The sequence below is a fragment of the Pan troglodytes genome, chromosome 15 (genome assembly GCF_028858775.2).
Source record: "Pan troglodytes isolate AG18354 chromosome 15, NHGRI_mPanTro3-v2.0_pri, whole genome shotgun sequence".
In the NCBI taxonomy this organism is placed as follows: domain Eukaryota; kingdom Metazoa; phylum Chordata; class Mammalia; order Primates; family Hominidae; genus Pan; species Pan troglodytes.
This window is the reverse complement of record NC_072413.2, coordinates 59,873,915-59,886,620: the sequence shown is the minus strand read 5'-3', so window position 1 is coordinate 59,886,620 and position 12,706 is coordinate 59,873,915. Positions and strand designations below refer to the sequence as shown.

Genomic DNA, 12,706 nt, shown 5'->3' with positions numbered 1-12,706 from the left:
CAGAGAGTCTCTGCACTCCAGGGACTTATATTTATTTTCCCAGAATATGTCATATTTATTCAAGCTAAATAATATGTATGACATCTGGGAACAAAGTCTTTTCAAAGAGAAAAATCAACCCAGCCATGCTAATTTTCCTCATTCACCAGCCAACCCCCACATGCAGGAAGCCAGCCCTCTCCCATTCACTCACAGCACCACAGCTATGAAACTGTTCAATACAATCCCAGAGGCTTGGTTTTCCTTAGCTACCCTTATTTACTAACGTATTTACTAACATACGCAGTTTACTAACATACACAATTTCTGTCATTGGTGGCCTCAGTTTCTCATGTATCAATGAATTTCAAGACTCTATAAAAATCTAGATGCATATAAAAAGATACTGCAGCAAAAGAAGCTCAAAAGAGCTTCTTTTAAAAAGAAGTAAAAATTGTATGTTCTATAGAAGTAAAAATTGTAGAGTGGTTTTTTTTTTTTTTTTGTCATGAAGGAAACATTCTTGACTATATTTAAGACCACCCAACTACCTGTATCTGGAACTCAGGGACAAATATAGCCCCTCCACTTTGGTTGGGGCAGTGAACCTGAATCCTTGTCCCTCTCACTAACCTGTGAAATGAGATGGGCAACTTGAAAGGAAACCCAAAGCGCCTTCTCAACAATTCCCAGGGGCCTGCCCCATATCCACAGCTCTGGGAACTCCCCTGGCCCCTCCTTTGTCCAGGGTGGCAGTCCTCCCTCCAACAACCAACCCAAACTACCCACAGCCCAGAAGCTCCCAGCCTTTCTTATTGTTTTCACTTCCACCAATGTACCCACACAGTCTTGAACATCTGAAACTAAAAGTGAAAGGAGGAAGAAAGGCTTGCTCATGATCCTCCTAACCCAGGGTAGAGCAATATCCTGCCTCTTCGTGATCTTTCTCGACTTATAAAAGGTTATTCTTATTTACCGAATCTGGCCTGATTGTATGTCCCCAGTGGCTGTGACAAAGACTGCCTCCTTTGATCAAAACTTGTATCCAGCCCCTCTGAGTCCTCTGCTTGACTAGGCTGACCTTGGGGTTCTCTCTCTGTCCTTGCTGAATCCAGTTTGAGAAAAAACACTGCTAAATGAGTGTCTTAGTCTGTTTTGTGTTGGTATAAAGGAATGCTGAGGCTGGGTAATTTATAAAGAAAAGAGAGTTATTTAGCTCACGATTCTGCAAGCTGGAGGGTTCATGATTGTGCATTGAGGGAGGGCCTCAGACTGCTTCCACTCAGAGTGGAAGATGAAAGGGAGTTTGCCTGTGCAGAGGGTACATGAGTGGAGAAGAAGTGAGCAAGACAGAGAGACAGAAATGGGGGGAGGGGAGAGAGAGAGAGGGAGGGAGACAGAGAGAGAGAGACAGCGAGCAAGAGCGAGCAGAGGGAAGTACCAGGATCTTTTTAACAAACAGCTTTTGCAGGAACTAATAGAGAAAGAACTCACTCATCTGCCCTCCAGAGAGGGCATTAATGGATTCATGAGGGATCCATTCCCTTGACCCAAACACCTCCCATTACAGCCCCACCTCCAACATTGAAATCAGATTTCAACATGAGGTTTAGGGGGACAAACACCTAAACTATAGCAGTCAGTTTAGGGAAAATGTCCCCAACCTTGGCATCTGACCACCCTCTAGTGTCTTATAAACCTGGCCTCCCTTCAGCAATAATTATAACAATTTGGCTTAGCCAGTAACCCCTTATCTTTGAAGTTTCCTCTTAATAATTTTCCATCCACTGACCCCTACCCTGCTCAGTGGTTATAAACCCCCACTTGTCCTTGTTGGAGTCAGAGTTGAGTCCAGTCTCTCTCCTCCACTGCAAGACCCTATGGCAGTGGTCCCTGCAACTATCACCATGCCTCCCTTGAATAAAGTCTGCCTTACCAACTTTACCAAGTTTTTGAATCTTTTTTTTCTTTAACAGCTCTAAATACCTTATTTTATGCAATGACTATTATGACCTTTTCTAGGCCTCCTACAGTGAATGTGATCCTAAGTCCTTGTACCAATACCAGCGCAAAACCTAAATGTGACAGAGGATTACAAGATGTGGAGTTATAGAGAGACAGCTATTAGCTTTATCCTCATCATTGTACCTTTTTAGAAAAAAATATAGATATATCTTGTTTTATTATGCTTTCATTCATTGCACTTCACAAATATTGCTTTTTTTTTTTTTTTTTTTTTTTTACAAATTGAAGGTTGTTGGCAACCCTGCATTGAGCAAGTGTATCAGCACAATATTTCCAACAGCACATGCCTCACTTTGTGTCTCTGTCACATTTTTGTAATTCACACAATAATTTCAAACCCTTACATTATTATTACATCTGTCATGGTGACCTGTGATCAGTGACTTCTGATGTTACTATTGTAATTGTTTTGGGTGCCACAAACTGCACCCATATAAGACAATCAATAATTGCTTAATCAATAATTGCTGTGTGTGTTCTGACTACTCCCTTGACCAGTCATTCCCCCACATCTCTCCCTTTTCTTGGACCTAGTTATTCCCTGAAACACAACACTATTGAAATTAGGCCAATTAAGCTGGGCATGGTGGCTCATGCCTGTAATCCCAGCACTTTGGGAGACCAAGGTGGGCAGATCTCTTGAGATCAGGAGTTTGAGACCAGCCTGGCCAATATGGCAAAACTCTGTCTCTACTAAAAATATAACAATTAGCCAAGCATGGTGGCGTGCACCTGTAATCCCAGCTACTCAGGAGGCTGAGGCAGGAGAATCGTTAGAACGTGGGAGACGGAGGTTGCAGTGAGCCAAGATCACGCCATTGCACTGGGTGACAGAGTGAGACTCCGTCTCAAAAAAAAAAAAAAAAGAAAAGAAAAGAAAAGAAATTAGGCCAATTAATAATCTTACAATGGCCTCTAAGTGTTCAAGGGGAAGGAGGAGTCACAGATATCTCACTTTAAATCAAAAGATAAAAATGATAAAGCTGAGTGAGAAAAGCATGTCAAAAGCCAAGATAGGGTAAAAGCTAGGCCTCTTGCAACAAAGAGTTAGCCAAGTTGTGAATGCAAAGGAGAAGTCCTTGAAGGAAACTAAAATTGCTACTTCAGTGAACACAGGCATGATAAGAAAGCAAAACAGCCTTACTGCTGATATGAAGAATGTTTTAGTGGTCTGGATAGAAGATCAAACTAACCACAACATTTGCTCAAGCCAAAGCCTAATCATGAGCAAGGCCCTAACTCTCTTCAATTCTATGAAGGCTGAGAGGTGCAGAAGGAAGCTGCAGAAGAAAACTTGGAAGCTCACTGAGGTTGGTTCATGAGGTTTAAGGAAAGGAGCCATCTCCATAACATAAAAGTGCAAGGCAAAGCAGCAAGTGCTGATGTAGAAGCTGCAGCAATTTATCCTGAAGATCTGGCTAAGATCATTAATGAAGGTGGTTATACCAAACAACAGATTTTCCATGTACACAAAACAGCCTTCTATTGGAAGATGTCATCTAGGACTTTCATGGCTAGAGAGGAGAAATCAATGCCTGGCTTCAAGGCTTCAATGGACATGCTGACTCTCTTGGTTGGTCCTAATGTAGCTGGTGACTAAATTGAAGCCAGTGCTCACTGGCCATTCTGAAAATCCTAGGACCCCTAAGAACTATGCTCAGTGTACTCTGCCTGTGCTCTAGAAATAAAACAACAAAGTCTGGATGACAGCATATCTGTTTATAGAATGGTTTACTAAATATTGTAAGCCCAGTGTTGAGATCTACTGCTCAGAAAAAGATTCCTTTCAAAATATTACTGCTCACTGATAGTACACCTTGTCACCCAAGAGCTCTGATGGAGATGTGTAAGGAGATCAACGTTATTTACATGCTTGCTAACACAACAGTGCAGCCCACTGATCAAGGAGAAATTTCAAGTTTGAAGTCTTATTATTTAAGAAATACATTTCATGGCCAGGCGCAGTGGCTCATGCCTGTAATCCCAGCTCTCAGGGAGGCAAGAGGTGGGAGGATAGCTTGAGCCCAGGAGTTCGAGACCTGCCTGGGCAATATAGCAAGACCCCGTTCTCCACAAAAAGGAAAAAAAAAAAAAGACAAAAAAAAAAAATAAGCGTAACTCCCCTTAAAGAAATGCATTTCATAAGGCTACTGCTACCATATTAAAACCTTCTGGAAAGGATTCACTAAATGTCATTAAGAACATTTGTGATTCATGGGAGGAGGCCAAAATATCAACATTAACAGAAGTTTGGAAGAAGTTGATTTCAACCCTTATGAATGACTTTTGAGGGGCTCAAGACTTCAGTAGGGACGTAACTGCAGTGGAAATAGCAAGAGAACTGGAATTAGACGTGGAGCCTAAAGATCTGACTGAATTGATGCAATCTCATGATCAAACTTGAATGAATGAAGAAGTGCTTCTTACAGATGAGCAGATGAGCAAAGTGGTTTCTTAAGACAGAATCTACTCCTGGTGAAGACGCTGTGGACATGGCTGAAGTGACAACAAACGATTTAGAATAATACAAAAGCTTAGTTGATAAAGAAGTGGCAAGGTTCGAGAGGATTGACTCTAGTTTTGAAAAGAGTTCCACTGTGGGTAAAATGCTATCAAACAGCATCACATGCTACAGAGAAATCTTTTGTGAAAAGAAGAGTCAATCAATGCAGCAAACTTCATTGCTGTCTTATTTTTAAAAATTGCCACAGCCAGCCACGTGCGGTGGCTCACGCCTGTAATCCCAGCACTTTGAGAGGCCGAGGTAGGCGGATCACGAGGTCAGGAGATCGAGACCATCCTGGCCAACATGGTGAAACCCCATCTCTACTAAAAATACAACAAATTAGCTGGGCGTGGTGGTGGGCGCCTCTAGTCCCAGCTACTCGGGAGGCTGAGGCAGGAGAATGGCATGAACCCGGGAGGCAGAACTTGCAGTGAGCCAAGATCGCTCCACTGCACTCCAGCCTGGGCGACAGAGCAAGACTCTGTCTCCAAAAAAAAAAAAAAAAAAAAAAAAAAAAATTGCCACAGCCTCCTCAACCTTCAGTAACCACCACCCTGATCATTCAGCAGCCATCAACATCGAAGCAAAACCCTCAAGCAAAAAGATTATGGCTCACTGAAGACTTAGATGACTGTTGGTATTTTTTAGCTATAAAATATTTTTTATTAAGGTATGTACTTCTTAAGGCATCACTTTATTGCACACTTAATAGATTACATAATAGTGTAAACATAACTTTTATACGCACTAAGAAACCAAAAAATGTATGTGACTCATTCAATTGAGATATTTGCTTTATTGTGGTGGTCTAGAACCAAACCTGCAATATCTCCAAAGTAAGCCTGTAAATAGAAATAAGATCTATCAAGTAAGACATTCTAAAACAGGATTCTGTATGTTTTCTAAATGTCTCCTTGCTTTGTCAAACCCCCAATGACCACTTATTAAACATTTATCTGACTATATGTGCAAGGATTCATCCACCCACAAATGTTAATGCTAGGCAGAATTCACCTTCAGTGTTCCCTGAATGCCACAAGAGAATGTTCAGCCAGTCCTTGTTACCTCAGTAATCATCATCATCATCATCATCATCATCATCATCATCATATCTGCCATGCACTTTACATAAATAAATTTAATCCTCACAAAAACACTCCATGGCCATGGGAGGTAATTATCTACCCTCTCTCCCTTTTTAGATAAAGAAACTGAGGCAAAGAAAAAGTAAGTTACTCACCCAACATTCTAAAACCAGCTGAATCAAGTTTAGAATCCAAGAGTCTGGTTCAAGAGCCCATGATCTTACTCTCTACTCCACTACCTCCTTGTGTCCATTTGAAATAAGGTATCTGTTTACACAGTATTAGACAGATAATGAAATTGTGATGATACTTTCTGAAGCAACAGCACCTAAGAAGGAAGGAAAGCTGGATGTGACTCAGTCAAATAAATCAGTAGAGGTTATTTTGCTCAGATCTTTCATGGGAAAAATCATTCCATTATGTTTATGGCCCCACGTCAAAAGAGCACAATTTGGCTTTATTTCCTGGAGTCCTCTGGTTTTTAGTGGGTCCCAAAAGAGAGAAATCTTCTGGAGACTTTTCAATGCTGTACAAAACCACCGATCACATTTATTGACTTTCTGCCCTACAAACAGTGGGAAGAGTGACTTCATCCCCCAATCAGCATAACAGATCTTGACACTGCATGAGCAAAAGCTTTTTGCACTCCAAAAAAGCAATTATTTTCTGTGGAAAAAAAAAGTCAACTTCTTAGGCATAATGAACCCACCTATTAATCTTGTCCTGCTACTCCTGCTAATTTTGGAAACAGGAAAGTAGTCACGCCTTGTTGCTCTCGAATTTAAAAACAGGGCACATCATCAAAAACAAAGAACTTTTCAACTTTGTCCTTCAACTGGTCAGGCTTTCTTGGAAGTGGCAACTTCCAATCAGTGGAGAAGAGAAGCTGTTTATCACTTTAAACCTAGATTTTTTCATTGTAGGATATATGCATATCATTGACTGAAGCACAGTGCCTTTAGTAATACAGAAGGTACTTCCTTAACTAGTTGAAGATCTGTGTTTAAGAAAGGAGGCGAGGTAATAATTAACTTACTTTTGATCACTTCTAACAATCTTTAATATTAATAAAGGAAGCCTGAAGAGTTTTCTTTTTTATGTTTTTACAAGACTTATTGCTGATGAATGGATTGCTGGGTAGCTCATCAACCCAGATAACTAGTTATATACTTCCTTCTCATAGTTACCGAAAATCTACCTGCTATGATTGAAAAATAGTCCTGAGATTTCAATTTGGAGAAAAGGTAGGTGGAGAAAAACAAAGGCCACTGATGGGTGTGTAGTTGTAGAGGATACAGGAGTGGCAGTGAAATCCAAAGAATGCTGATATGGTTTGGCTGTGTCCCCACCCAAAACCTCATCTTGAATTGTAATCTCCATAATCCCCACATGTCAAGGGTGGGACCAGGTGGAGGTAATCGGATCATGGGAGCAGTTTCCCCCATGCTGTTCTCATGATAGTTAGTGAGTCTCAAAACATCTGATGGTTTTATAAGCATCTGGCATTTCTCCTGCTTGCACTCATGCCATCCTGCCACCCTGTGAAGAAGGTGCCTGCTTTCCGCCATGATTGTAAGTTTCCTAGGGTCTTCTCAGCAATGTGGAATTGTGAGTCAATTAAATCTCTTTTCTTTATAAAACAGCCAGACTCAGGTATTTCTTCATAGCAGTGTAAGAACAGACTAATACAGTAAATTGGTACCAAGAGTGGGGTACTACTACAAGGATATCCAAAAATGTGGAAGCGAATTTGGAACTGGATAAAAGGCATAGGATGGAACAGTTTGGAGGGCTCAGATGACAGGAAAATGTAGGAGAGTTTGGAACTTCCTAGAGACTTGTTGAATGGCTTTGACCAAAATGCTGATAGTGATATGGACAATGAAGTCCAGGCTAAGGTGGTCCCAGATGGAGATGAGGAACTTGTTGGGAACCGGAGTAAAGGTCGCTCTTGGTATGCTTCAGCAAAGAGATTGGTGGCATTTTGCCTCTGCCCTAGAGATCTGTGGAACCATAAACTTGAGAGAAATGATTGTGGGTATCTGGTAGAAAAAATTTCTAAGCAGTAAAGTGTTCAAGAGGAAGCAGAGCAAAAACATTTGAAAAATTTGCAGTCCAATGATGTGACAGAAAAGAAAAACCTATTTTCTGGGAAGAAATTCAAGCCAGCTGCAGAAATTTGCATAAGTAATGAGAAGCCAAATATTAATCACCAAGGCAATGGAGAAAATGTCTCCAGGGCATGTCAGAGACCTTCCTGGAAGCCCCTCCCATCACAGGCCTGGAAGTCTAGGAGGGAAAAATGGTTTCCTGGGCCTGTCCCAGTGCTCCCCTGCTCTGTGCAGCCTCAGGACATTTTGCCCGGCATCCCAGCTGCTTCATCTCCAGCCATGGCTAAAAGGGACAAAGGTACAGCTCAGGCCATTGCTTCAGAGGGTGCAAGTCCCACGCCACCTTGGATGTGAGACATGGAGTCAAAGTAGATCATTTTGGAACTTTAAGATTTCATGACTGGCCTATTGGATTTCAGACTTGCATAGAGCCTGAAGCCCCTTTGTTTTTGCCAATGTATATTATTTGGAACAGGTGTATTTACCCAGTGCCTGTACTCCCATTGTATCTAGAAAGTAACTAACTTGCTTTCAATTTTACAGGCTCATAGGCAGAAGGGACTTGCCTTGTCTCAGATGAGACTTTGGACTTGGACTTTTGGGTTAATGCTGGAATGAGCTAAGATCTGGGGGAACAGTTAGAAAGGCATGATCGTGTTTTGAAATGTGAGAACATGAGATATGGGAGGGGCTGGGGAGGAATGATATTGTTTGGTTTGGTCCTCACCCAAAATCTCATCTTGAATTGTAATCCCTGTAATCCCCATGTGTTAAGGGCAAGACTAGGTGGAGGTAATTGGATCATGAGGGTAGTTTCTCCCATGCTGTTCTCATAATAGTGAATGAGTCTCACCAGATCTGATGGTTTTCTAAGCATTTGGCATTTCTCCTGCTTGCATTCATTCTGTCCTGCTGCCCTGTGAAGAAGTCTTGGGTATTTCTTCATAGCAGTGTAAGAACAGACTAATACAGATGCTTTGAAAATGTGGAAAGAATAGTGATATTAAAATTAACTATAAATTACTTATCATGTAATTTGTTTTTAATACTGTAATCCTGTACTCTCTTGTTTATTATCCTTTGTTCATTCTATTTTTATAATTGGGAGGATAGTATATGGCACAATGTCTGCCATATGAGGGTGATTTAATTAGACCTGTATTTTTAAAAGGATCACTTTGGCTGCTATGTGGAGACTAATTGGAAGGAAGTAATACCTGAGTTCAGAACAGTTCAGAACAAAAACAGATTAGAAGCTGTTTCATTAATTCAATATAATGGCATGCCAGAAGAATGCAAATGGACATAGAAGGAAGAGGATGAATTTGGAAAAAGTATGCAGGCAGTAGCATGGTCAGAAATCATGGACTGGATGTGGGAATGAGAAAAAGTAAGGAGTTAAGGTTTCTGGCTTAGTGGATGTTACCGGTATATTCTCAAAAGGGGAATACTAGTGGAGGAGGGGGACTGTAGAAGAAGATGATAAACACATTTTGGACATGTTGAAGTTGAGGTACCCGTAAGACATTTAAGTAGACATGAGACAAAAGTGACTGGATATATATTGTCACCCCTAAAACCCAGGCAACAAATATTTGTCAATCTACTGTCAACACTGGACAAGACACTGGGAATAGAACAGTGAAAAAGCTATACATCACCATAGCCATTGTGGAACTTAGAGTCTAGGTGAAGAGAAGGGCATTCAACAACTAGTCACCCAAATGCAAAAAATGGAAGCCATGAAAATGAAGTGTTTCAAAATGGGCAAGGGCTAATTACATCAAATGATGCTTAGAGATGCAGAGGATATTAACAGAGCCGTCTATTGGATTTGATAACAAGGATGACACTGGTATCATGACAAGAGCTGCCTCAATGGAATACCAAAACAGAAGTCAGATAAAAGTGAGTTGAAAAGAAAACTGTACAGTGAGGAAGTAGAGACCGTGACTATAGGACTTTTATTCAAAAGGTTTTGCTGAGAAGGGGAGCAGCCAAATGGAGCACTGGCTAGAAAGGGACGTAAATGTCAAGGGAGAGTGATTTCAGATTTAAGATGGAAGACTGCAAAGCACATTTGTATGTTACTGGAAATATTCCAGCAGAAAGGGAGAAAGTGATTATGTTAAGAAAGGGAACTTTGCAAGAGCCAAGTCAATAAGACCAGAAAAATATAATAAAAACACGAACATTTTTCTTTGGGGAGGTAGTGATGGAAGAGAGCACCAGGGGGGCTTCATGGATGCAAACAATGTTCTGTTTTTTGATCTAGGTGCTAGTCAAATAAATTTGTTCATTTTGTGAAGATGTATCAAGAGGTGACCTTATGATGTGTGCTCTTTCCTGTATGTATGCTACATGTCAATCAAGTTGTTTAAAAGTAGAAGGATTAGAAAAAAGAAAACAAAAACCATCATTTTCGCAAGTGTTATGATTGCCTATAAAGAAAACCCTGACAAATTTATAAATCATTATAAATAAAAATTGCACAAAGTGGCTGCATATAAGAATAATACACAAGTCAACAGTGCCACAACAAAAAAAAGTTCAATTTTTAATACACTATTTACAATAGAAACAAAAACCATAAAATATCTAGTAAAAAATTAACAAAATATGTATTTAACCTGTAAGCAGAAAATTGTGAAATTTTGCTGAAAGATATTAAGGACAAACTAAATAGAGCAATAGATGTGTTAATGAGTAGGAAGATTTGATTCTGCAGTGATTTCATTCTTCCAAAATTGATCTAGAGACTCAATGAAACTCCAATCAAAACCCCAACAGGATTTTGTGGAACTTTACGAACTAATTCTAAAATGCACATGAAATAGTAAAGGACCAAAAAAAGCTGATTCACATCTGAAGAATAGAAAGGAATGCTTGCTCAGCCCTGTGTCTGGACTTGTTAAAGCTACATAACCACCTGTAAAGCAACTAAGACAGTATGATGTGGTCACAGAGATGCTCTGACCCGCTAGTCCAGAAACAGACCCCCCATACCCACATATGGAAGTTTGTTACATGATTAAGACTATATAATTTCTCACACAAACTGAGGTACTTTAGGGGGAACTATTTATTCACGGTTATGCCAAGCCAACAAATGGAAACTATCATTGAACTGGGCAAATGAGGATGCATGCCCAGTATATCTGTGGCAGCACTGGAGGTAAAGAAGCAGAAGCAGCTTTTGGTGGGAACTAAGACATTTCATCTGCAGACAGAGGTGGGAAATGGAGTGCAAATAAAGACATGAGTGGGGTGCTGGATTCGATGATAGGCATGTGGCCTGCCTTACTACTTTTATCTTTTCAGTAAATTTGGAAGCAACATAGTCAGCTAAGAGTGAATAGAAAAGGAGCCCAGAAAGCTGGGGCGAGAGAAGACAGTGTGATTGTTCTGGAGAGTAGAAGGACAAAAATCCAAAGGATAGATGGCAGGATTGCCAGGCAGTGTCAAGGGCTAATGTTAGATCGATGTCAGGAATTTGTAGATCACTGAGCACAATTATGCATTTTTCTCCTGACATATTTAACTGCTTAAATGATATACTGTGAAATCTAAACTAGTAAAAAAGGAAAAGAGAGAAAGGGGATCATAGACAATGAAAATGTGGTAGGCCATGGATTAGAGGTCTGTGGGGTGATAACACTAGAAGCTCCCGCCAGGAGGGTGGGACAGGAGTCGGAGAGCAGGTACCTTAAAACGAAGATGTTGAAGATGGTGCCGTTTACTGGTGATGAAAGAGCAAGGGACCCATGGAAACGGGGGTTGGCAATATTATTATCTGGGTCCTAAAATCATAGATCATGCAATGTTAGAGCTGCAGTCCAGAGAGGTGAATTGCTTGTCAAAAGTGCTAAGAGAGAATGTTTATTGAGATCTTACTATTTTCCAAGAGCACAGAGATGAAAGTATGACAAGCACCCTTGGCTGAAAGGGCATCCTTACTTCTTCACAGTTGTAATCTCTCTGTCACTCATTTTATTAACTTGAAGGTCAAGTAGGAGAGACAAGAAAAGACACACTTTTCTGTTTTTGTTTTTAAATCCTTATGGAAGCCAAAGAGAAAAAGTATTAATAACACAGTTGTCCTGGCTGCTTTGGTGGTATTCCAAGGTGGGATATGGCTGGCCCTCTTCCTTACAGGCACATTGAGTGTATCAAGAGAAATGGACTCACACTTGAAAAAAAAACACAAATTAATAGCAGGAAAGGGTTGGGGAGAGATATCCAATTCTGTATATAAAAGATTATTCATAGCTTACAGTGGTAGCACTGAAGGGAAGTCTGGGGGTTTAGAGCCAACACTCTCATTATCCTAAATATAAACATTACAAACTAAGTATGCTTGCTACATAGACATTGCCTCTAGATAAATCCCCTAATAGCGCCTAGAATGCCACTCCAAGCCCCTGCTATTTAGAAATTCTGTACCTCCCACAGCAGGTTGGCAAAAATCTTTCTAACATTCTCTGACTCTTCCGAGTCCACAGCAGGTTGGCAAAAATCTTTCTAACATTCTCTGACTCTTCCTAGTCCACAGCAGAAGAGGGAGAGCTTCGAATTTATTTTGGATTCTGCAGTGATAGGAAGAGAGGCAAGTACAGGCTGAAAAAAAGGATCAGAAATTCAAATTACTTCAAAAACCCAGGTTTTGGTATGAATGGTGGAAATGTCTGCCTTTTCTTTTCTCAAATCAAAGTCCCTCAGATTTGGCAAGCCAGTGTGAGAGATGTGAGGTTGTTTCAAGTGTGGCTATGTAGACTCAGAGATTGATTTCATGGCCGGGTACAACTGAAAATCAGATACCTTGTGCTTCAGTCACGTCCCTGCATTTGAGAGTCATGAAAATTAAAGCTGCCCCACAGTGTTTCCTTTCATGCTCCTGATAACAAGTCTACTTCTCAGCTCTCTTTAAATTGAGATTTCCGGATCAACCTGGTATTCCCACAAATGGACGTTTACATAACTGAGCAAAAAGGAGGCAAGAA

The 12,706-nt window shown here is 40.5% G+C and overlaps 1 protein-coding gene across 11 annotated transcripts in view; it reads right to left on the bottom strand.

The window, feature by feature from the left end:
• The window catches only part of SYT16 (synaptotagmin 16), a 305,125-nt gene that overhangs the window by 226,189 nt on the left and 66,230 nt on the right, over positions 1-12,706 (bottom strand). For 3 of the 11 annotated variants that reach the window (XM_063792946.1, XM_054666038.2, XM_063792949.1), the window contains exon 2: positions 5,751-5,923. The exons of the other annotated variants lie outside the window; for them this stretch is intronic. Coding sequence is in view for 2 of the 3 variants with exons in the window: in XM_054666038.2 (XP_054522013.1) it covers positions 5,751-5,757 (7 nt within the window). In the remaining variant the exon portion in view is untranslated. The remainder of the gene's footprint in view (positions 1-5,750; positions 5,924-12,706) is intronic. 11 annotated transcript variants of the gene reach the window in all.